Raw genomic sequence first — 26697 nt, 5'->3', positions numbered from 1 at the left:
CTAATTTCAATAAAGGAGTATCTTTCAAATTGAAACCATACGGCCTTGAGTCAAGCGCCTATCCGTAGCTCCCAAATGTCAAAGCCCGTTTGCCGAGTTAGGCCCGGTCTCCTGCGGAACGGCGCTTGGTGACTTCACGTGATGCTCCTCCCTAAAGTGCCCTTTGCACTTTGGTTCTACTTTATTTATTAAAAACACCTCGAGAAACAAAACTACCTACAACAGTATCAGAGACCTTTGTAAACTGGGGAAAATAGATAAAAACAACTCAAAAAAGCCATTCACCTTGTTGGAAGCAATTAACTGCGCTCATGCTCATCAGTTTTAATATCTTTTATTACAGTTAAGAGGCAGCAGAAAAGAATAAAATTGAAATTATGGCATGTTACCACTCAAAAAAAAAAAAAAAGAAAGTGAAGAAAAAAGTAGATATTTAGCTATAGCTGAGAAGTTTGCAACTATGTATGAAATGCAGCGATTGCTGTTGCCTGAACATCATTCCTTTGGATTTCTGTCATTGTTTATTCTCCTTACAAAGGGTATGAGGCAATTAAACCCCGAGGCCATGTAAACATTCCTGATGTCAAACATCTGTGCTGTCCCTGTTATTTAAAGCCACGGAGGGTGGGATCACAGAACTGCTTTTATGTGCTCAGTCACACTTTCTTCCTCATTTAAAAAAACAAAACACCACCAAACCCAGCACATAGTCACCTGAAAATGGGGTTTCATTGTGTCACCCGCCTATATTTTCATAGCACAGGTTGGATGATATGGAAATTTAAATAACAGCTGTCAAACTTAAGGCAATAGAGTCTAATCTGCAAGTGTCATAAGTATTTGGAAAAAAAAAAAAAGGTAACATCTCAGTTTTTCATGACAAAACATTCGTCTTGTCACCATTTACAAAAATGCGTAGAAATATTTAAACACTCGATTTAAAAGTAAATCAATGAGTGGGACCAACAATATTAATCTGAGGCTGATGGGTGTCAACTTGTCATCATGACAGGGATCACCCCCAGGCCAGAGGTGGCATCTTGAAGTTCTAACACCCATCAGAGATTCATTTTGGGTATTTGACAAAACAGTACTTGTTTGCTTGCCAGATTGTGTTTCCAAGCCTATGAATCTATGGGGGAGGGAGGGAGGAAGCGAGGAAGGGGGAGAAGGATGTAAACAATAAATGAGAACTTCAAAGTCAGAACTAACAATGGAGAACAATGACTTGTGTATCTTACAATATATGACAAAACTTATTTGTCTTGGTGTTATGCAGCTGCTGAAAGAAATCAGCGCACAACACAAAGCTTTGATATTTTCATGGAAGAAAAAGGTTCTTAAGAAAAAACCCACACAACAACAAACAAATAGAACTTTCTACTGAAGCGTGTTTACACAATATTCGCTTCCAAGGTTAAAATAACAAATATCGACAATTTATACGGTGTTTTAAAGTACACAGGCACGGCAAGGCAGCACATACTGGACCTGCAAAACACTCGAGATTTATTATACACAATAAATGCCAACTTCAGACAACAGTAATTTGGAATAGTGTATATCACAGCACAATTAACATCCCTTCTTGAGGGATGGTGGCGGGGCATTTTGCCACCAAGCTGGTATTACTTGATTGACATCTCCACAGCTCTATTAGAATTTAAGAACAAATCATATAAATTAAAGTTATAAATGGTATTTTTCCTAGTGGAACACCCCACACAATAACAGAAGGTTTTCCATCTGGGATTCACACCAACACTGAGTTTTTTTTCTGATGTTTGTGCTCATCCTCTGAGTGTAACACAAAGCAAAAAGTTATAACCACATTTTGAAATATCAGATACATTAACTGCTCCCAATTCTTCATTGAATATCAGCAACATTTTTATCCGATGCTATTCCTAAGGTGAAATAAAGGTCTTGCAAAGTGTCTGTTGCGAAGAGCTTCCAGTCTGGACAAGCCAAAGACTCAAAGTGCAGGGGTATCGAATAAGTAAAACATGCACGCCAGAAACTGGAATGCAAAAAGATCTTTTATAAACACGGCATTTTGCCCAGATTTAAAGGTCCCTTCACTAAAGTCTATGTTTACGATCTAGACTACATTATTCGGCCTAACAAACATTCACACTTCTCTCCCGATACCCAACGTTCTCCGTAACTTTACTACTTAAAAACACTACAACTGCTGCTTCCAGTTACAACATTTTTACTGGGTCCTCTTTGAAGACAAACTAGATATTCACTTAAGTGAAAAATTAATATGACATCGCCCCATTTTATAGCCACTAAAAATGAAAGTCTTTGTCCTAAATCAAATCATACCAGCTCTCCCCACCAACAAGAGTCTGATTTTCTTAAATGACGCTGAACATTAATACCCATTTGCTGTGTACAGAAAAATAATTGAATGGACAATTGTTCTTATTCATATGTAAATGTCATTAGTCTCTTTCAAAAGAGAACAATGTATTTTTCATAGATTTCCAAGTTGGGGGTGGTGGGAATGGGGAGAAAAGCATACAGCTTTGTATCCATACAACTGTAAGCACTTGAAATGATATTTTTACTCTAGAAGGTGGTTTATATAGCTAATAAACACGGCACGCATAGGAGCACTACAGCACAACACTCTACACAGCATCACTTGGAGTGGCAAGTGCCTGACTTCCATACATGAGAAATATCTCTGCCACCAGTAATAGAGAATGACATCAATAAGTACCAAAAACATTCATAATATGTTTAGAAATTGAGCAAGTTTATAAATGGTAATAACTTAGAGGCCATTTCATAAGAGACAGCTCAAAAATGCAACAAACTGCATCTTCGGTTGCCAGCACTGAAAATTGAAATTGAATCGTGTGAACATCCAGAAATCACACGGATTTTAAAGGGAGTCAGTAAAATCTGAATAAAATAGATGCTACTTGAAAACTTCATCTAATTGTAGGAGTCCAGAGATGCAAGTGAGTCTGTATACACCAAGTCAACACCACCACAGTTTCTCCCCAGTGTTATTCCTTATTCTTCATGTGTTGCATTCTAGCATTGAATTTTCAACAGCTCCTGCCTTTATTTCACAATTGCGACACGCAGCAAGAACAGTGTATAGTCCCTGCGTTTTCTAGTCAATGTCTTTTCTCCCTTAAAGACCAGGATCTCTACATATTAAAATAAAAAAAAAAAAAAAATCAAAACTTAAAAAAAAAGTGCGATACTTTGAGGTAGAGATTAATCATGCAGCTCAAGATTAATTCCCAGCTGCTTGGCAACCATCTGGACATTCTACTGGTTAAAACACCAGTTTGAATTGCTAACCTACCCCTTTGATCTTTCTCAATGTCTCCAGCACATATGCGCAATAATTAAAGACATAGTTCACAAACTATTGCAAAAAAAAAAAAAGGCACATGTAATAAATATCTCCATGACCAGACCAATTAGTATCAAGAATTATAAATCACACGTTAGTTTATGAAAACATGTCTCATCCTGACATACACTGTTTGTCTCAGACCAGTCTAGCAATAAAATAAGGTTTGGGGTTTATTACATTGCGTTGTGAAGAGTTATCAAAGCAAGACAGGATGTGATTTCCTCACATGAACACAATGGACAACTCGCACGTGTCCTCGGGAGCAGGACATTAATCAGCCAGGATTCGTGACAGAAGTCGAGATCGCTGTGTTTTTACACATGAACTAACAGATTACTATTCAGAACGATAACTTGGGGGTGAGAATCAGTTTACAACTCAATTCTCAATATAAATCAGACGCCGCATCTGAAACAGACATCAGGGTTGGGGACAAAGGAGAAAAATTCAAATGAACCAGGGAATATTCCAAGTTGCAACACAAACTAGTTAGAATAATTTTAAGAGGAATAAAACAGTATTTGCAGAACCAAGTTACCACAAGAAAGAAGGTAAAATTGAGATGAAAGCAATAATTATATCTTATCTGCCTTTTTTGCGTTTTCGTGGCCCTTCTTATGGGCAGCAGGGTGACCATGAGCCAGCACTGGGCCCTTGTGGCCAGGAAGCCAATGGTACCTGGGGTGGGTTAGAAGGGGGTGGTCAGTAGGTCAGAGAGGTTCTCCTGCCCCTCTGCTCTGCCCTGGGGAGACCACACCTGGAATATTGTGTCCAGCTGTGGCCCCTCAGTTCCAGCAGGACAGGGAACTGCTGGAGAGAGTCCAGCGCAGCCACCAAGATGCTGGAGGGAGTGGAGCATCTCCCGTGTGAGGAAAGGCTGAGGGAGCTGGGGCTCTGGAGCTGGACAAGAGGACACTGAGGGGGGACTCGTTCATGGGGATCAATATGGAAAGGGGGAGTGTCAGGAGGATGGAGCCAGGCTCTTCTGGTGACAACCAGTGACAGGACAAGGGGCAATGGGTTCAAACTGGAACACAAAAGGTTCCACTTAAATTTGAGAAGAAACTTGTTCCTGGTGAGGGTGGCAGAGCCTGGCCCAGGCTGCCCAGGGGGGTTGTGGAGTCTCCTTCTGTGCAGACATTCCAACCCGCCTGGACACCTTCCTGTGTAACCTCATCTGGGTGTTCCTGCTCCATGGGGGGATTGCACTGGATGAGCTTTCCAGGTCCCTTCCAACCCCTGACATTCTGGGATGCTGTATTTCATTACCATTCTTGGAAGATATTAATGAAATATCTGTTTTCAATAAGGAAAAAAATATCAAACTCATGATGCAGCTAAAAGCACAATAATGTTAATTTTGCCTTGGTAAAGTCTTAGTTTGGTTACAAGAGTCCTTCTTTTAGGATGCTGTCTGCATATTAGTTTTATTTATTGCTTTTAATTTGGCATGCGTGAAACATTTAATTCATGTATTTAAATACTTTGCCGTAGAACAGAACAATTAAGAGGAAGCAATCAAAACCAAAAGGACAATGCTCTCTCATCACCATCTTCTAAGTGCAGGGACACATATTTTTATCTTCAAGGGAGGGATTTTTTGGTTGGTTGGGTTTTTTTCTCCTAAACCCCACCTCTTTTCTGTAATCACACCAGCGAGCATTATTCACTCTCTCTCCCAAATTCTACAACTTACTTTCCTTCCTGCCTTCTCTTTCCTCCGCATCTTCTGGATGTTCCCTTTTGGGGAAAATCTAAATCAGAGCCCTTATGCAATCCTCTCCATTTCAAGTTATAACCTCTTGCCAAATAAGTGAGGAGCACAGTAAATCTGCTGCTTTCAACATCTTCAACTCAGAACGCCTTTCGCCAGACCAAGACTTAACTACAACATCACCACTGCAATACGCTGATTTTATCTTCACGCAAATACATCACTAGAGCCCAACACTATTGGTGCAGTGAAACTATACACATGGTTTGATGATCTTTATAAACACAATTTGTGTCAGGCAAGAAATGGGAGTGCTCATTCACAGACAAGAGAAAGACGTAGATTGCAAAGATAAAGGTTCTAAAGAGCTATTTAAAAGGCTGCACCTTAAATGTACAATTCTTGAATTTATTAAAAACAAAACCAAACCAACACAAAATGACCCTCTCTTTCTTTTCATCTTACCTCTGGTCCTCAGTCCATGAAAATGCATTTTCGGGGGGAATAATGTCTTTTTCCTATTCTGTACGCTCCAAGTCACCCTTCCCTCCCCAGCTCATCTCTCCTGTTCCCCGGGCAGTTCTCTCTTCCTCAATCCTCATTCCACAGCACAAACTGCTGGAAATTCTCCTGCAGGTCATTCTGTATCCTCTGGAAAACTCCCCCCGACTTTACCACTGGATTTCCAAAAATCAAACTGGGGAAGCAACAGGAGCACAGTATGGATACATCAAATAGACTACCATCATAGAATGTTCTCAGCTGGAAGGGACCCACAGGGATCATCGACTCCAGCTAGTGGTCTGAGAACGGTTAACAAAACTTCATAGGTTATTGACATAGCTAAATTTGTTTCTCAATTCCAGAATAATACCAAACCCTTATCTTAGCGGTGGGGTTGGTTCTGTTTTTCTGAAAATTCACAACTAAGAGCTTTTTCTTTCCCCGCTGCTCTGTGGGGCACCGGCTGCCACGTGGGATGGCTGAAGGTGAAGTTCAAAGGCAGCTTTTCCCTATTTATCAAGCAAGGCAGACAGGCCATCTGTTCTGTTGTGCTGCACCACCCAAAACTGAGATATTCCAGTTTTGTTGCATCTTCCTTGTTCGAACCTGTGTTTTTTTGGTAACGACAGTTTCCCAAACGGTTTAATCCATGTCAGAAGTATTTGGGGAAAATATGACCAAAAACCACTGCCTGATGATCCTCACATTTTCAGAAATCTGTGATGTGGTTATCACTGAAACTGGCCATATGTTTAGTATTACAGAGTCAAAACAGGTGCAGGAATGGTTTACGAACAAAGGTCTAAAGGTTAAAAGCAAAAAACCACAGTTATCCTATTTTATGTGCTCCCATTCGACTACAAAGAAGTTGAGAACAGTTAAAGGTTTACCCAAACTCTTTTGTACAGCACTAATTTTCTGTAAATACATTTACATTCTATTAACGAAAAGGCTTTATTCTTAATTGAGCTTCATAATCAAAATAAGACGAACACACATTTAAGTTTCCTACTTAATAGCACACACATGGTGATTGCGAAATACCGTCTACAACCTTTCCAGTTGAAACCAGCGCACAGACAAGGACCGTTAGCAAAGAGTTCTGGGTTTTTACTGTGTGGTTTAAAGGATTTTTCCACCGAAGCAGCGGAGTATTCGCTGTGTATTTTACGTAGCTACTTGGCATGCCCTCCTGTTTATTTAATTTCAAATTATTATTTAAATTACAACAGCGTGCTTTCGATTTATTTATTTTTTTGATGTGTTTTCACATTTATGAAGCCTTGTCTCATTTCGAGGCCATGGCAGTTTGAATATTGTCAATACAAAACAACAGGCAGTATTAGGCGGGAGCACAGAAAGCGAAAGGCAAGAGTTTTTTGTTTTGGGGGTATTTTTAATCATTTTCCTAATCTGTGGAATTTCCTTCCCCGCAGTCTGCTCCACCACATCATCCATTCACTGACTTTCCAAAAAAAAGTAGCGCTTACATGGTTTCCGAAGAATCTGAATTATCTGTGTGCTAACCATAGTTGACTTTGGTGTTATCTCATGACTGATGTTTTAAATAAACTGAGTAGCTTATGACAAAAATAACAGGCTGTGGAAAAGGTAAAAATGCCCACAAAACTTTACTTTTAACACGTACAGAGCAACACGGTATGAGAGAATGAGACAGGCAAACTTTGACAGTAATCTCACTAATTAACAACGTTCAAAAGAAATAATAGAGAAACCCATATGAATAAAAGAGGATTGGAGCTAGAGAATACCAATACAGAAATAACGTAGCCCCTAACAGAAAATAGGTGTAGATCTGTAGGTCGCAGAATCACAGAACGTCAGGGGTTGGAAGGGACCTCGAAAGCTCATCCAGTCCACCTCCCTACCCGGTCGGTCATCCAGCCCACAACCCCTCAGTTTAGCTGTGAGGATGCTGTGGGAGACTCTATCAAATGACTCAAGTCAAGGCAGACCATGTCCACCACTCTGCCATCATCCATCCACCTTGTTATGTCCTCCTAAAAGTCAATGAGGTTGGTCAAGCACGACTTCCCCTTGGAGAAGACATGTTGACTGCCCCTAACGACCCTCTTATCCCTGATCTGCCTTGAGATGGCACCAAGGAGAAGTCGTTCCATCAGGTTCCTAGGGATGGAGATGAGGCTGATTGGTCTATAGTTACTTGATTTTTAAATGTATACAGGAAAAACCTTGACTAAATCAAAGGTTCCAGTGCTTCTGTTAAAGGGTAGTTCGGAAAACTCCTAGACATCAAACTCTCCTACACTAAAAATTCCTTGAAAGGAACAGTAAGTGTGTTCAGAAGGTCTCTTAGTCCTTAAGTCATTTGGAAATACATCAAGTATTTAACGAAAAGCCCTGACACTTCAGCAAAAATTCTCTTACATGAGATTTTTCTGCTATAACGAACTGCTTTGTGAATATCCAGTTTCCAAAGGAAAAGCCCTAACTTACTAATTTGGGTGCCATTTTCTTTTTCTAAAAAGACTGAAAAAAACGTACCTCTTTTTCATGCATTCGAAATAGCGCCTGTTCATCACGAAACGTGCTGCTTTTTCCTAGGCCAGTTTTCGGTGTCATCTATTGAACGGGAAAAAGTTCAAACCAACTTATTAAGCTCAAAGCAGTAATTCCAAGTAACATTAACCCTAACCAGGGTTTACCCTTATGAAATATCAAGGCAATATAAACACCTACCAAAGACATTGGCATCGGTTTCTCCCGCAAGTATCTTGGATTTTCTAACTGAAAAACAACAAGTTAGAGAAAAAGCAATCGTGTCAGCAATGGCTTATTATAGGTTACAATCAGTAAGAAATAGCTCCAAATATTCAAGCGTTTGGGTGCGCACTTTGTGAGGAAATATCTATCAGTGAGTGCACACCTAACGCAGTAACTACATCACTCAGGAGAACAACAATAGAACGGATTTAAGAATTTGATTATCTATTAAAATACAATTAATCTGCAAATCGCCAAAACAACATTGTCTCTAGACACACGGCAGTAACCCAAAAGTAACACACAAATGAATTTTCCTGTGCATAATTCTTTCTCCTTTACAACATCTCAACGATCTAAGAACATCACTCATCAGAACGCAAAGGTCTAATAACGTAATGTCATCGTTCACAACCATAGAAAACCTTCATAACATTTTGTTGGACATGACCTAATCAACAAGTTTTAAGATTTTAGTGTGTCCTAATGCAAATGGATCCAAAATTGCATCTTTTTTTTTTTCCCAAACACTTGTGGTTGTAAAAATTCCGCCAATGCAAGTTTGAACAGAATTTGGCAGCTAAATACAGCTTACAAAAGATTTCCAACTTTATTGGATAAACGTTCATTTAAATCAGTGCAAAGCTGCAATAAATTCACAGATTACAATCATTTTAATCTAGTGTTTTCAAAAAATCTAGAGCTGAGAGCATTGAAACTACACCCACATATGTAAGTCATAGAGACAAAACATAAGGAAATAATTCATTAACAGTACTGTATAATTAAAGCAGCTCTTTCCATTGCTATTTTTAAGAACCAAATACAAAACATTGTTCTCAAGCCACTTCCTCTATCACACAGTTATATCTTTTTAATTGTCTCAGACATCACATCACAGAGAACACAAAACACCCAGGAAAAGCTTTCAAGGGTATAATCCCGTAAAATGCAGCAGCGAGATTTGGAATATGAATGTGATTGCAATACACATCTTACAACATTGACACTTCCCCCCCCCAGAAAAGATTCAATTCATCTATGAGGCATGGCAAATAAATATATCAAATGCTTGCACTTTCTCCAGCACCATTAGATAAATGTGTGTGTTGGATTTATCAGTGAAAAACAGGATTAATCCCTCTGAAATTTCAATTTGATACAGGATCATTCATTTCCTGGCCTAAAAGGTTATGTAGGGTTTCTATATGTTCTTGAAGAGTCGTCATATTTCACCCAGAAGTAGCTGTTGATATTAGCGGGTTTAACACAAACTCAATTTCAAGGAATAGAATTATTATATATATTATTATAGTATTTTAATACCACAGCTGAAAGCATATAAAACCCAATAATTTAACAAATAACCTATATATTTTTATTGTCACGGAGTTTACTACAACAGATACATTTTATTCCACATAAAGCATCCTGGGTTGTTTTTATTTCAAGATTTGCTTGATGTCTATTTGTTTTTAAATACGTCACAACGACCAGCATGCGAAAGGCGTGGGTGGACATGAATGAATGGAGGAATCTCACGTGCACCCAGTGAATAGAAATATCAATAATTCTGAGCACGGCAGAGGAGAACTGGTGGGGAGAAGAACACAGGAGGGAGAACATCATGGCGCATTAATCACACACGCATAACGGGGGGGGGAAATAAATTAATAGCGAGATGGAAATAAAGTACAGAAATTCCAAACCAGGAATTGTTTTGTCCCGAAGTTCAAGGCAAATCGCGGCTCCAGCTCCCAAAACGGGAGCAGACGCCACCAAGAGCCGCCCAAGCACCTGGGAATTTAAACTATAAGATCCTAATTTCAAAGGCTTAATTATTGTCCACAAGCTCCCTCTCTTGTGCAAAAAATCAACGCAACCCCCTTTTACTTTTGCTTAACGCTAAAAATTCTTGTGAATATTTAAAATTAATTCCAATGCTTTATCTGACCATGAAATTAAGCTGCTTACAGTCTTCATTCCAAGCCCAAACTATAAGGTATATCCTACTTGTTTACGAGAAAGAATGAAAATGTGTCTCTAATATTTGCATGGCCGGAGTCTCGCCTTTTTTGATTTTGTAACAGCAGCCATATGTGCTTTGAAGTTAAATGTTCCCACTTTGTTACTTGTTGTGGATTATATCCACTTAAACTGATCTGTAAACATTTAATTTCTCAACATTCATTCTTTTCATGCTGGTCTTCTGCAAAACTTCTTGTTCTCAAAATTAGACCACATTAAAGAGGGAATATCACAATAAAAGAATGCCCAAAAAAAGAAAAAAGCTTGTATTTATGAGAAACATGCAAATTTAAAAATAATAAGCAAAAGGTCAAAGACAAACCAAAATACATATGTATGAAACTGAAGAGCTGCCATGAGAAGAACCGTAAATCACATGCTTTTTTAAGAGTACGAACCAAATAAATGTCATCATGAAAGACATCTTTATTTGAACTAGAATTGAACTCTAATTTGTAAATACCACTTCTTAACGAAAACCGGCATTTTGAATTTCTTTGTAGAGAAGATTTTGGATGCTCCAGCTCTGTTGGGCAGCCGGACAGACACCAAACCACTATTTGAATTTGTGAGGACTGGCAGTCACCTTCCACCCTCGAGTCCTTAGGAACCAGAGCTGGGAAGGCTTTGGATCAGCACATCCCCAGGAAGAGATTCCCATCACTTCACAGAAATCATCTACTTTATGAAAATATACTTATCCTCCTAAATTGAAAAACACATGGCAGAAATCTGCATAGAAACACGGATTCCAAAACTTAATTTGAGGCAAGTTAGCCATAATTCTTAACTTTAACGTGTTCCATTTCTACATAAAGTGGTCAAAACTAAACACTTTTGAAGTATGCCATTTGAAAGCTACCATGAGTGAGACGTTGACAGAAGCAGTAAACCAAGTTGAAACGGTTTCCCCAGAATCAAGGATGGTGCAGAAAAAGCCCAACTTGGAGCACCAAGAACTTCCACAACCATCATCCTCAGGACATCAATCGTATTTCACCCTCGGGCTGAAAACTGCGCACGGGCTCTGGATCTACCACAGCCCAGCCCTTCTACCAGCGCTTCTGCTCCTTGGACACAGTAAATACCACGACGATGACAACATTAATATTATGCTTTCATTCTACACCTCCCCAAGTCACATTTTGTTGGTTGGCAGATGTTGATCAAGTTATACTGATCTTCAACAACGCACGACTGCAGCTCATTACAGTTCAGCAACAGTCACAAGGTACCTTGTATATATTAAGATTCAGAGGGGAAAAAAGGCAAAAAAATCACATTTGGATCAGCAGGCTTGTTGTACATTCCCCCCTAAGCTTCTTCAAAGACAAAATGCGATTGTTTTCAAAACAAGGATGGAAAAAACACACATGAAAGAGTTAAGAACACTTAAGATTTTGAAATGGTAAACAACTAAACTGAACCTTGCCCTAAGTTCTTACTTTAATCTCACAAACGCAGCCAGCCAGCATGTTCCCTGCAGAAAGAACTGCTGAGTAGCTTCAGGAAATTTGAGTAAGGACATTCTTATCTAACATCATAATTCGCAGGGAAGTTCACTTTAACGCTGCTGCTGCAGTCTTAGTGGAAGGACATTAAAGCACAAGGAGATTGTTTGTCAGCATGGAAGCTGGATTGGGTTTTTGAAGTCACACCACCGCTTGGAGTTCACTGTGGGAAAGTTTTTGCAGCGTTGCTGCCCTCCAACACCACAACATATACAGTAGGTATGTTTATAGTAAGCAGACAGACTAAGAAACCAAACAAAAGATAATCAAATAGTTTGTACAGAAATGGTTGAGCTTAACTAGGCTGGAAAGACAGAGGCAGATGGGAGCCAAGTCCATAGCACCGGCACAACACAGGCTCTTGCTGCAGCCACCCAAGAATTCTCTATTCTTACATCTATTTAACCCTGTGTATATTTAATTTTTCCCAGAATAAAAGAACATAATGCAAGCCACCAACCGCGGAATTTCTTTGGTTTAAGCCCTCTTCAACTTCTATTAGGCAAAAACAATTCCCGTGATAAATTCTACAGGAGATGAATTAACTCTTTAGATTTTCCCAGAAGTGATGTGGGATCTTCAATACCAAGAACCTGGATGCTCAGGTCTTGGTATTGAAGATCCCACATCACTTCTGGGAAAATCTAAAGAGTTAATTCGTCTCCTGGCTCAATTCCAATTATGAGAAATTATGTTCTCCCTGATTAAAAAGCCCTTTGCTATTTCCCCAGGGTACAATATCTTTGTGTGCTTTCTACCTCAAGTGCTGAATTTCACAGAATCCCAGAATGTCAGGGGTTGGAAGGGCCCTGGAAAGCTCATCCAGTGCAATCCCCCCATGGAGCAGGAACACCCAGATGAGGTTACACAGGAAGGTGTCCAGGCGGGTTGGAATGTCTGCACAGAAGGAGACTCCACAACCCCCCTGGGCAGCCTGGGCCAGGCTCTGCCACCCTCACCAGGAACAAGTTTCTTCTCAAATTTAAGAGGAACCTCTTGTCTTCCAGTTTGAACCCATTACCCCTTGTCCTATCACTGGTTGTCACCGAGAAGAGCCTGGCTCCATCCTCCTGACATTCACCCTTTAGATATCTGTAAACATGAATGAGTCCCCCCTCAGTCTCCTCTTGTCCAGCTCCAGAGCCCCAGCTCCCTCAGCCTTTCCTCACACGGGAGATGCTCCACTCCCTTCAGCATCTTGGTGGCTGCGCTGGACTCTCTCCAGCAGTTCCCTGTCCTGCTGGAACTGAGGGGCCACAACTGGACACAATATTCCAGGTGTGGTCTCCCCAGGGCAGAGCAGAGGGGCAGGAGAACCTCTCTGACCTACTGACCACCCCCTTCTAACCCACCCCAGGTACCATTGGCTTCCTGGCCACAAGGGCCCAGTGCTGGCTCATGGTCACCCTGCTGTCCCCAGGACCCCCAGGTCCCTTTCCCCTACTCTGCTCTCTAATAGGTCATTCCCCAACTCATACTGGAACCTGGGGTTGTTCCTGCCCAGATGCAAGACTCCACACTTTCCCACTTCCAGACCTCCCTTTTACAACCTCCAAGCCTCAGGTAACTCCCAGCAAGTCTTATCAGGCAATCAAAGTCTCTCATTAGTGACTTGTTTAATTACCATCCCAGGAGAGGAGACTTGGAAAAATTGATTTATGTGTCACGGTTGCCAATTTGTTATCCAAGAGAGCTCCCATATCAGTGGAGGATCATCACAGTTTAATAACCATCCATTATCAACACAACGTGATTGCAAACTGGAATTTCAATTAGAAAAAAGAAATAAAAAACAAATAAAATTAAAGAGATAAGCAAGCAGGCAGATCAAAACTGATATAAAAATACTGGATATAAAGAGATTCTTTGTCAGCATCAATTGGAACAATTTGTAAAATGGCCATTAGCAAGTTTCCCCCCAAAAGCAGCTTTAAAAGCTCAAGGTATTACAACTATCTGTTGATATAATCTAGGTATTTATGCAGCCTAAACACCCAAAATCTGCAAGTGGCTGCTTGCACATTTGTTTTCAGACAGCTGCACCACACTTCTGCAAATTGGAGTCGACAGATATTGAAAAGCTTTCCGGAGATCCACTCTCCCCACTTTACAAAACTACAATTCCTGAAAAACATATTCATCCAAGTCTGGAAGTGCTAGAAATCGTTCTCGTTTTACTCTGTAAAAGACAAGGAGCTCCGAGGAGCAATACCACGCACCCAGACTCCTATTTTCACTCATCTCCACCTCCAATTTGGAGAAAACAGTCGGGTGGCTCCTGCATTGTCTGAAGGGCAAGAACCTCCTCCTCTCCCAGCAGTGAAGCAAGGATGGAATTTGCATTTGGAATGCGAACAGGCCCCAAAACAGCAAGAGAAACACCAAGAACAGCACAACAGAAGTTCACATTCCCTCTTACCATCTCTGTCTTTACCGAAGAGAACTTAGCCAGCAATGCAAAACATTGAGTGTAAACGCCAAGAGTTTTAAATGCTGTCATATCCCTCTGGGCTGATAATAGTGTAGGAAGAATAATGGTTATTTGGTAACTGATTAAGCTGACATGAAAACACATTATTTTTAAAATGACAAAGCTGATGTATTTCATTAGAAACTGGCTCCCATCCCTCCTAAGCTCAGCTGCCCTCTTTCCCAAACACAACTGAAGGAGCTTTCAACCTGTGAGAACAAGCAGAAAATGTAGACGCAAAAGAAAAAAACCCTTCTTGATTTAAATAAAAGTCATCTTAATAAAATTAAATGGTTATGCAAATATTAATCAAGTATTTATTAATCAAATCTACTCATTTTACCCCAAGATTCCAACTATTGAGACGTGCTTCGAGGTCACTGTCATCCAGAGACATGGCTTTTTTATGGTGATGCTCCTGGAACACAAAAAAGTCAAATAAAATATCAGAAGAGTATTAAGAACAAAAGCTGCTCATCAGACTTGGCCGTGTCTACAGTGCACTTCCTAACAGGGCCATCATACCTCTGACGGCTTTAAACTAAATAGTAGGATACCGTGCTAAGAAAGGAGTTCAGAGGATAAATCAGCCTGCCTCCTCACTTTGATCTTGTTCTTTATCTTATTTATTTCCAAAGCAATGCCCTCCTATATAAAGGGTGAGTTTACTAAACAAAACCCAAACCACTCCATTCTTCAGGCAGCATATTTATTACAGAAATGAGCTGTCTCCACAGTACCTTTTGTGTGGCTAATCCAGAATTCAGAGATCACCTGATCAGCCTCCAAATAAAGATAATAATAAGCATAATTAAAGGAAACCACAGCAAGGCAGGGATAGTTAGAGAGCTGCAGAGGATGGAGTAGCTGACCAGCTCGAGGCTGGGGCTCCTCTTTGCAGAATTTCCACCATTCAATAAGAACTCTGGTTGTTGTTCCTCAAGGATACATCTTTCAGTTTGTCCTGCAGGACAACGGTAACTACTGATTGTATTTAATGTGTCAAATAGGGCAGCTGGTATAGAACGTTTTCCTGAACTGGGATGTAACACTATTTAGAAAAACAGCGCAGGAATTACTTTGTCTCGTTGAGTTTTGTCAGCAAGAGGTTTGTGTATTGGCACCTCTTCTTTAAACCTGCTCAATCATGATGAACATACAGTGAATGGAGCTTTGACTTCAGTTAATCAACACTTGGTTGAGGCAGCTCAATGTTTCTTACAAGACTCCCTGTTCCTCTACCTGGGCCCGAATTATGCCAGAACATCTGTGCGGCACTGACAGCAGAACAAGACACTATTTGTTCCAGCGAGCCAAATGTTCATCAAACTGTTTGGCAAAGCAAGAGAGGATTATTTCACTTAAAGCTGTAATCACAGCAGAATCCAGAATGTGGAGCTAAAGAACAATGAAGTGCAGTGATTTGCCCAGCATCGCCCCGGGAGCTCGTGGCAGAGCCAGGAACAAAAAACACCAAAACCAAACAAAACAACAAAAAGCTTTAAAGGCCCAAATCTAGATTTCAACTGAAGGAAATCCTTTTCTTTACAATAGATGCTCCATAAGAAGTATTTCTTTAAGTCAAGTAAAACAAACAGGAAACCCATAAGGAGAAATTTAGTAAATCCAGCATCTGTTGGTTTGGTTTTTTTTTATTTTTAATTACGGTATTTCTTTTTTTAATTACATTTGTATACATAAAATCAACACACACACAAGTACATTCATACCAGAGCCTAGAGCAGAGACATCCAATTTTTGCCCACAGACCACTTGTCAGCAGCATCCCCTTGCTAGTCCTCTATTCCAAATGCACAGCAGAACACAAGTTATTTAGAAAGATACACCCCAGAACCATCTTCCAGTTTATCCCACTTGCACTTCATGCCCTCATTAAGTCTATACGAATTGCTCACAGCCCACTTGGAGCTGCAGACTTTCCACACTGTTCCTCCAATACAATAAAATAACATGTGCAGACCTACAATGTACATATGGCAAATTCAGCGTTTCACGGAGGAATGGACGCTTATAGATGCGCTGGGGAAGGAACTGCAGAAGACTGGACACTACACAGCTACAGAACATGTTCACGAAGGAAAACAACATCCTAGCTGATAAATTGAAACTTGCTCCTGCAAATACATGTTTCAATTTAAATGCTTGCGATTCTACACGCAATATCATTAAACATTCTGGATTAAGAGGGTTTTACATGAAGTCTGTTTAGTGTCCTTCCCTGAGCCGTAATGCTAGTTGTGGAAAGTTTGATAAAACAAACGGTCCAAAATGCGCTCTTTCAGAGGTCAGCCATCATTACACGCAGCCGAAGCCAACTAAGCAACTTCCTTTAATCTCCTATTGCAAAATACAAGATGATGTCAGTACAGTCAGGGTGCCAAGCCCAGGGAAAACAATGCAGCAGACATGAAACACACTTCACTAAACAGAGGTCAACCATCAGGATGGATTGAGAGCATCCTACGAGACATTCTTTTCCCCTGCACTTGCAGAGGGCAGATTTTGATGAGCTTTAGTCTTCCCTATCGCTCCTTCCCAGACGTCTGCACTTGTACACAGGGATCACGACTCACGCAATTAAAAATAAGCTTTACGGGGATAGACAAAAACGACTCATTGAAACTAGAGCAAGTTTTAGGACAAAAAGCATCTTACAGAGCGTGGTGTGGTTAGATTATCTTCATCTGTGCGGTGAGGAGGACTCATCGAATGGGATCTTAATGCCGGCTTCTCATTGCACTTGAATCTTTCCCTGTTATTAAAAAGAGTAAACAGAAAGAGAAGAATTGATTCTCAACAACTTGCGGCACACAAAGGATGCTAATCTTAACATAAAATCTTTTAAAATACACGAGAGAAAATACTTGTCAAGATGTAAAGATCAAAAATAGTAGAATAAAAAATGTATTGTTAAAGGTAAACAAAAGCTTTAAGCATTCCACTAAAAAACAGCCCAAAACCCCCACACCAACAAAACCACCAGAAATATTGTGTACGTCACAGTATATTAAAAAGTGTTCTTTGTATCTCTAGGTCACTACGTGACCCAATAACTCCCAATAGATTTTTAGAATAAATTTATCTGAGAAGACTGATCTAAGGGAATGGTTTTGAAAGAAAAATTACTATACATATGAGACAGCAAAGGATAAAATCCAGCAACTCAGAGAAGAAACAGGAATGAAGGTGATGGTTGGCCGTGCCATAGGGGAGAAGACTTGGGGAAGATCAAAAAAAATACGAGGTTGGATCAAGGTATATCTACATATAATACACAAACCCGAAGGCAAGGGCAAGAACTACATGTACAGCTCAACAGAAAAGCAATGACATGAAAGGCCAGGGTGGAGAGTAACACGTCAAAGAACAAGTCATAAAGACGGTATTAGTCACGTTGCGTTTCAGCTCTATTTTATGGACCCGAGTGGTGTATATATAGGGGGACGGTAAAGAAAGGCGTGCAGGACAGGATACAAATGCAGCTTCAACAAGGACAGAAAAAAAAGTGTGTAGGGTTTCTTGTTTTTAAAGATTTAGCCATAAATAAAGCATTTGAACAAAAGGAAATTAAGAATAGCAGATAGGTGAAGATAATCTTCACTGATACACCTGGTCAACAGACCTTTCTCAACTATAGAACAGTGACACAACAGCCTGGAAGAAAACAAAACAACAATAAGACTTTATTAGATAGGTTGATAGAGCAGAAGATCCAAAACACCCTTCAGCACTCTCAAACACACACATATTAAAGTAATTAAAACCTCCCGTTAGCCCATCCACCTTCACAATGACTAGCGACACTGTATTAAAATCAAGTCAGCCCATTAAAATACCTTTCATTCTTCCCATCCAGCAGCAAATTAGACAGTAAGCAATGCCAAAAAGACACTGAGACAAATGAAGTGTTTATGAACAGCAAGAAAACTGTTGGATGTACAATGTAAACTCGTCACTTCTAGGAAGACAAACACAGACATTTTTCCTGAAGCGCAGGGCCCCAGTTCTCATGGAACCAATGGGGAACAGCCCTTCCAGCACCAATAAATACCCACAACATGCGCAAAGTAACAGTTCCAAAGCAGTAAATGGTTTAGATAAGCAGAGACATCGAGGTAAAAAGGGTGAAAAGAAATATAACACAATGACTGTCTTTAGCATTCCAAATCATGGATTTCTTACGACAATTTCATTTGACGCAAAATTATCGTTCATTAAAAGGAGACAAATCTTTGCCCCTCAGTAAACCTGCACTTTTATCAGGTATCTTTTCTGAACAATATGCAGGTTACCTAACAATTCAATATAGTCCCAACTGTTTAAAAACAGAATTAATGCCCCTATCATTAAAGAGATTAAGGAATACCAATAAATATTCAAACCAACCCAAGCTACCAGTGATATTCCTAAATTGACAAAATGGGGGAAAGAAGTCTAGACATATTCTTAGTTCCCTATTTGCTATTTTGAAGATGATCTGAAAAGGAAGTTGCTCTACTTGATTCTATAAAGAAAATTGGAGAAGACAATAAAGGATGGAGCAGAGTTTTGCTCATATCAAGCATATACTCCCGTTCACTCCCTTCTCCAGCCTTCTGCTAATGCGAGTCGGCCCCAGAAATCACAGCAGGTGAGTGGAGAATGGTCGGAGTCCTGACACCAGCCCTGGCACCTCCTGCTCCAGCCGAAGCAGAGCTGGGATGGGAGAAGGAAGCAATTTGCTGCTAATAAGGGAGATCAGTAAATAATTTCCTACTAGGAACAAAGTAAGGGAAACTCACTGGTTCCTCCTGGTTCAGCACAGCTACACACTGATATTTAACAATGTTTTTCAGCCATAATCTATAAACATAAAGAAATTTTCCTACGGAGTCACCAAGACAAGGTTTTGTTCAAACCAGACTTTGCATTCCTAAAACCAATTATTTTATGTTTCGAAACAGACGCACCTTTCTAGCACCAGATGGCTTGGTCTTATTCATTTACACCCCAGTTTGCAAGTAAGGGTTGTCTATTTTTTATTTAGCCAGATACACAACTTCTTATAGAAAAGCCAAACTCTTCATACACAGATTAAGCATATTGCAAGGTAGAAATAACTATGAAAAGAACATTCCCAGTTGTTGACTTATTTTAAAGAAGAGAATCTTGAGATAAACATTAAAAAAATTACTCAAAAAATTCTCGCTGACATTATCTATTTTGCCCCAAGAAATGGTTGTATTCTCTCTATAAGAATTTCATCATGGTTGGAATGCAAATTTTCATCCAAGTACATATATTACAGGTCTATGGATCCAGTTTTCCTGATACACGTTCTGAGTGGAGAGACGAGTATAACGGAACAAGATCACCATCTGCTGGGGCTCTCCACAAACTGCACATTCCAGAAACATTTAATACTTCACATCCTTACCTGCATTGATAGTCGATTCAAAATACAAAGACAGATGTGATCTTCACATTAAATATAGCTAACACCTCAATATATCTTATTTACATGTGTCTATTTCCACAAAACAGCTGAAATATGTACCTTCAGTATTTCCTCCCACATAACTCATACATTTAACGTAAGTTTCTCATTGCTATGAAGATTAATTTATGTAACCAGAGTTATCAAAATGCTTATTTGCCGACACAAATTCAGATTTCCTTAGACACAGCTCCATTCTTGCTATCAATACTCCCATTAGCAGAGCTAAGTTCTACTTCCAGATTTCTTTACACCAGTAACTTATTCCATCACATATACTTGCTTCACCTGGCACAAATTAATATACGATATGGGTCTCCAGAGAACCTTTGGAGCCATCTGTTCATCACCAATGTAGGTATTGGTACAGTCCCACATGACAGTAAATAAAAAGTAAATGAAATAACTCTTCACTACCCCACCCTCATTCTAGGGAACTTTGCCAGACCAAGCTCAGTCTTAGGTTCTGATAATGAATGGGAAAAGGGGTCAGATTTCCAACATTCTACAATAATCCAGGTAGTGAAGAGATAGAAGTATGACAAAGAGTACAGGGAGGAGACAGACAAACTGAACCTCACCTTCCTCAAGCAGGGACAGCGGCAGCTGGATGCAGAGGGCAGAGTATGTGGCCTCATCCCACTCAGATAACACCCCAGCTGATAGAGCGAGTAAGGAATTCAGAGGAATTCTGTGTGTAGTCAAGCAGCAAATACGGCCTTGCAGAGATATCAGTATTCTAGATGTGGGCTAACAGTGGGGAGCTCTGTTGATACCACTTTATTGCTCCCAATACCCACAGTGACACTTCACGGTGATGGTGTCACTCCACGCAACCAAGACAATCTGCTCAGATCTACACCGGGTATCCCGACCTGACACAACGCCGACTAACACTGATTTAGCTGAGCTCCTAACAAGCATTTCTAAAGCATAATACGCTCCTTGTTATCATAAGGTCAAACCGAAATGTTTTAATTGACAGTATGTGGACAGCTCTACCCAACGCTACTTTGTAAGACCAAGCCTAAAGCAGAACGAGGGAACACAGCTGGCAATTTCTCTCTTCTCCACCTTTATTTCTTAACCCACAAGTTTGCTGTCAAAACCACAGGTTCACATCAGAGCATCCGAGTGTAAAGCAACCAGAAAACCCCTCAGCATTAACACTGCAGGAGGCCAAAACAGGAGATGCACCAGTCCCAAGTGCAACTTGTTAAATGACTGTTAGAATTACACATAGTTAATGGATACATAAAAGTTTCAAGATACTCAGTGTTGACGTGATGTCACTTGCAAGAGTGCCTGTTTGTCATCTATCCAAATCACGGCTAAAAAACTTAAAAATGCAAGACTGGGCGCTGTGGTATATAACAAACATCAGTGTGCCTAAAAAATGAACAGCTTATGAAAACGAACCCCTTATGGAAAATGTAAGTGAACCCATTAAAAAAGCATTAGACTTCTGAAACAAAACCTGAGAGCACGTTCGTAACGCTTTGAAACAAAACAGGAAGTTTCACAAAGAAGTAGAACAGATACTGACTTCCTCTTGGACAGAGCTTGCTGAGTTTTGAATAATATGCACACCCTATCTCAAAAAGAGCTTTTTTTCAACAAGGCTTTCAGAGGGTTTAAATATCAACTACACTTCAAGACGAGCAAACAAGAAGCAATTCCATTCATGACTGAAATGTAGCCATGTTAAAAAATGCAATATAGATCTTCATAATCAATGCAAAGTCACACTGTGTAAGAAAAAACAAAGTAAATATTAAGAACAGAATGTAGATTAAAATAAAATCTACCCAGGATTCCCAAAAAATAGGACAGAATAAGCCTGTGACTTTCAACAGTGTCCAACCAACCGGCTTGGTACACCTGCAATACTGCAACAGGAAAACCATCATTAATGAGCCAACACATTCCATCCCTTTACCTGCTCTGTAAACAGCTCTATACCCGACTGATCAGAACTAAGGATGCGGCTTAAGTTCACTGGCTCCTGCAAAAACACATGGTGCGATGGATTGCCATAGCAAGATGCCGCTACAGATACTCATAATTCTGCTGTAGAGCTGCAAAGACGCAATACTGAAATGTTTCCATCATCCTAATGACAAACGCACAGGATCTGGGCATAGGGGGTGCTAGTGACCAACAAAGCACGTGTACTTGTAGCAGACAGCATGATGTGAATCAAAACAGTTTAAGTCAAACTCAGAGATTGTTCAGACAAGGACGGAGCCACTGCAAACAACCCTGCCCCACATATGGCAGAGCATCCCCCAGGCAGCTGCTCTGATTTTTAGCCTTTAGTTTTAACAAGTCTAGCTGGTCCAGTCTGAGCTTCTGTAATCCTGAAGCTGACAGGAAGTATAAAGAAATCGGACTATTTCCTAAAGAAGCCATGATAAAACACAAGATAAGTGTTTAATGAGAACTAAGATGCTCACAAAAAGATAGCTGGCTTATCTGCAGGGACTCCTCCAAAAAACTGAGCAACAATACAACAACATCCTTTAAATCTATCGTCTGTATGCTTGCTTGTATTTCTATTCTCTACAGAAGAAAAGCCATTAAAACTACTTGATATAAAAGCTCCTTTCAGCATTATGACCTCAGACTACAATTTTTTTCAATGTTATATGTTTACTATCCCACATTTTTTGTCACTTGCTTACTGCACGTTCCTTTTATTTTGAACTGTATAGAAACAGCGATTAATCCACCTCAGCTTCATCACTTAGTACCACTTCCCAGGTTCCATACGCCATGCAGAAAACAGGACTGTACAAGAACTCCAAGGGGACAGCAAGTGTTTGGATCTATTTCTTTAAAAATCTGGCCTGAAAGTCTTCTGCACCTGTACATTTTTTACCACATCACTTCTTCCTTACTGTCTGTCCACATCTGTCTGTGCTTCCCTCTCCCAGTTAAGAAATTGTGTATGAATTGTCCCTTGCCTTGTGACCACTGTGCTTTGCCACTGTAATATCTGAGGTCTGAAAAACATAACCAGAGTGCCAGCTTAGTTGACGTATATTTAGAACGTCACAACAACAGCCATTATCTACTTTGGAAGTCTCACGTATGTCACCAAGTCTACACAGAGTATTACCATGAGCAGAGATAACGGTGCAAAAAATGGACTGTAATTGTTTCTGCGTTAGCAAACAGGCTCTTTGTGCAATTCATTAATGTCCCACAGTAACCACCATTCCAAATCACTATAAAGCCCCTTCTTCAGTTGCCGCCAAATTTCTCAAACTATCAGTTTGGCCTATTGATTTTCTATGGCAAGCATCCGTAACTGAAAGGGGAAGGAGAATGAGTGGTAGGGAAAGAGGACAGAGCTACGGGACATGGAAGACTTAGAGAAGCCAGAGAAGAAAACACAATGGAGGAATATAATAACAGAGAAGTATAAAAGTTATCATTAAGTTAGAAGCTATTCAGAGCTTCTCTATAGAAAATACAAACACTATATTCAAGATGATACCCTGTGGGAGTGTAATAAATTCATACATACAAACTGAAAGATACAGACAGAGCTTATCAAGTCAAACATCTATTAAATATGAGCCAAATAGAGAAATCTTACCCATGTGTAAGCAGTGTTGCTGACGGTGACTCCTCCTGCGAGGAGATCTTCCAGGATTCCTCGAGCTTCCAGTCGCTGTCTCCCAGCTCTCCCATGACCCAGTCAGGTAGGCAGTCTGGGCTGCTACTCCCAACTCTCGTTGAATTTGGCTCATCAAAATAAATGGACTGTAATTAAAATAAATAAATGCAAAATCAACACTAGAATACATCTACACAAATATATTCTCATGAACATAAAACCTCATATTCCTTTAGAAGACCTATTTTTACAAGCCTTCTTAGAATCTGAATTTTGAAGAAGAAACAGGTCTCTTTGCATAATGAAAGATTTTTTCCAACCCATATTACAAGATATGCAAGAGAAATGCCTGTATTCACACTCATGCCAAATCAAAGACTCAAAAGTGTTTTCAGAATGTATTTAAGCAGGTTTTTAAATACAGAAGTGACACCCACCATGTATGAAGGTAAAGTTTTCAGTGTCCCCGGTTCTGGTTTGTGTGTAAAAGGACCTTCCAGCACCCCTCGCTTCAGCATGTGGAGCAAAAGTTTGGCATAGAGGTTGCGATTCTTCCTTCCCACCGTTCCTGTCCCCGCTCCTGAGGGCTCGCATAGTTTTTTAATCCACAGTGCACACCTTTGTCGTTCTAAAAATATACAGACACATAATCACTATATGTTTTCAGAGCAAATCAAACACATAGATACCAGTCACCAATCATGTAGATGTTTTGCAAAGCAAAGTCTTACTTTGTAGGGTTTGTGCTTTTAATAATTAGTTTGTTCTAATAATTAGATTTATAAAACCTCATTTATTAATTGAGGTTCAGATTATTACACATTCCTAAGCCAAATTTTCAAAACATCATCTCTAAAATATATTTGCAATTTTGTAAGTGCAATCTCAAAACCAAGTTTCTACTGAATTAATGTTTTAAAAATAGAGAAGATAATGTATTTCTGCAAAAGCACATTTAGGTCACCAGGATAAGAGAGATAAGCTCAAACAGTAGCAACAGGTACTTCAATCCAACTTTAGATAATGTTCAAAACCCCTTCAAAACAGTGCCTTATAACGTCAGACAATAAGCATCTGGTTAAAGAAAGCGATACAAGCACACATAATAATTATCAATAACCTAGAATTTTGTATTAGTGTTTCTCTATACACACATTTTTCCATATTTACCTGACCTATGCTGTAGTTTTAGAACGTGAGGCTTCATATCCACAACGCAATGATCAAATTCCGCATCCAGTTTTTCCCATATTTCCTCTTCCCCATTCATTTTGAAAGAACACCTGCAAAATTATCCACACTGAAGCAAAAAGATCCAATACGCCCATATATTAGTCTCTGTAAATCTTCAGCTATGCAAAGAGATGCTTTGGAACTATACAGATAATAAAACTAAACGTTTTCTTACATTCAGATAAACACTAAGAGTGATTATTTGCAGACAACAGGTACTCCAGAAAATCTACAAGAACGTGTTTGTTTAGATTTGGAAGTGATTAGCCAACCACGCTAAAAGGGGTTCAACCACACACAATTTGGATAAAACACCTAAAGGAATTTGTGGCTCAGACGCATATATAAAACACCTACATTAATATGTTATAGCGGCATTCATAGAATTAGTTTTGGGTTATAAAGAAAAGGGGGAAAAGAGCAAAAATAGACCTATGAGTCAAAAAAAAACAGACAAATGTTGTCAGAACTGTTTTTTAACTAAGGAGTGAAAGGCCAAACTCCTCCAAGACCTCCTGCCATTTCCCAGCTGGAGAACGCATCTTTTCTGCACGTTTGAAATTGCAATTAGACGCTTGTTTGGCCAAATTACCGGCCCCCAAACACGGGTGCGGTTCAACACAACAGCAGGTGGGACCCCCGGGGCCCTCCCCGCAGCGAACCCGCCACCCCCTTGTCCCCCCGGGGCTCTCCCCGCAGCGAACCCGCCACCCCCGTGTCCCCCCGGGGCTCTCCCCGCAGCGAACCCGCCACCCCCTTGTCCCCCCGGGGCCCTCCCCGCAGCGAACCCGCCATCCCCCGTGTCCCCTCGGGGCTCTCCCCGCAACGAACCCGCCACCCCCGTGTCCCCCCGGGGCTCTCCCCGCAGCGAACCCGCCACCCCCGTGTCCCCCCGGGGCTCTCCCCGCAGCGAACCCGCCACCCCCGTGTCCCCCCGGGGCTCTCCCCGCAGCGAACCCGCCATCCCCCGTGTCCCCCCGGGCAGCGGGTCCCTCCCCGCGGGCCGCACACACGCACTTTCCCGCTTCTCTCCCTCCAGGCACTTTATGAACCCGCATCTGCCCGGAGCCGCTTTGCAGCGACCGACCGCAGCGAGCGCCCCCGTTCCCACCCGCTGCCGGGATGAAGTTGGCGGGATCTGACACCCCCGCACCTCCCGGTGATCTCCCCGCGGGACACGCCGCCCCCTTTACCTCGCTCTCCGCGGGGCCGGGGTGGGCCCAGCCGGGCCGGCGGGTCCCGGCCCCCCCACGGCGGGGAAAGGCAGCCCCGCGCAGCGCCGGCCCGGCCGAGCGGCCAACGGTTCAAACCGAGCCCACCCCCGCTCCCGGCGGCCCCGCTGGCCCCGCGCGTTTCCGTTTCCGCGGGGCCGCCCGCCGGTTGCCGGGCGACGCGGCCGCGGCCCAGGCCGGGCTCGGGCGGGGAGCCTGAGGCGGCCGGTCACGGCGGGCCGGGAGCCCCGGGGAGCGGGTGGGTTTGGGGAGTTGCTTGTGGCCAGAAGCCGGTAGGGAAAAAACTCTTGGGCTTGATGGGGGAACAGTGTGCGCTGTCACAGCGCAGAGAGCAATCGCTGCCTGCGGTCGTTAATCACTGCCCCAAGTAATTAACGTCACGTGGTGAGCAGTGGTGTGCTGGCCAGGCCCGCTGCACCAAACTGCCATCGTTTTCAACCCAAAAATCTGTATGCACACTGGTATAAATACTTATTTAATAAACCTCAAGAGGAACCAGCAGAGCCTGAGGGAGCACAAAGGGAGAAACGGGAGATGCCAGAGAACATAGAATCAGTTCGGTTGGAAGAGACCCTCAGGATCATCGAGTCCAACCACAACCTAACTCTGGCACTAGACCATGTCCATGAGAACCTCGTCTAAACGCCTTTTAAACCGCTCCAGGGATGGTGACTCCACTAGTGCCCTGGGCAGCCTGTTCCAACACCTGACAACGTTTTCCATGAAGAATTTTTCCTAATACCCAATCTGAAC

The 26697-nt window shown here is 41.3% G+C and overlaps 1 protein-coding gene across 9 annotated transcripts in view; it reads right to left on the bottom strand.

Moving 5' to 3' along the window:
* Positions 1-26100, bottom strand: part of CEP112 (centrosomal protein 112) — a 145017-nt gene extending 118917 nt beyond the window's left edge. For 5 of the 9 annotated variants that reach the window (XM_065034976.1, XM_065034980.1, XM_065034982.1 and 2 more), the window contains exons 1-9: positions 25906-26100; positions 24650-24762; positions 23917-24107; positions 23459-23625; positions 22821-22859; positions 17034-17130; positions 14701-14775; positions 8325-8372; positions 8130-8207 (exon numbers count right to left, since the gene is read on the bottom strand). In XM_065034976.1, coding sequence (XP_064891048.1) covers positions 8130-8207; positions 8325-8372; positions 14701-14775; positions 17034-17130; positions 22821-22859; positions 23459-23625; positions 23917-24107; positions 24650-24749 — 795 coding nt within the window. In that variant the 5' untranslated portion in view covers positions 24750-24762; positions 25906-26100. Of the gene's footprint in view, positions 1-8129; positions 8208-8324; positions 8373-14700; positions 14776-17033; positions 17131-18000; positions 18033-22820; positions 22860-23458; positions 23626-23916; positions 24108-24649; positions 24763-25905 lie in introns of those variants that run through there. The other 4 variants (XM_065034981.1, XM_065034978.1, XM_065034983.1 and 1 more) reach the window with 4 other exon arrangements.
* Between the last annotated feature and the right edge of the window lie 597 nt (positions 26101-26697).

The sequence above is a fragment of the Columba livia genome, chromosome 18, assembly GCF_036013475.1.
Source record: "Columba livia isolate bColLiv1 breed racing homer chromosome 18, bColLiv1.pat.W.v2, whole genome shotgun sequence".
Classification (NCBI taxonomy): domain Eukaryota; kingdom Metazoa; phylum Chordata; class Aves; order Columbiformes; family Columbidae; genus Columba; species Columba livia.
Note: the sequence above shows the minus strand (reverse complement) of the source record. Positions and strands in the feature narration are given on the sequence as shown.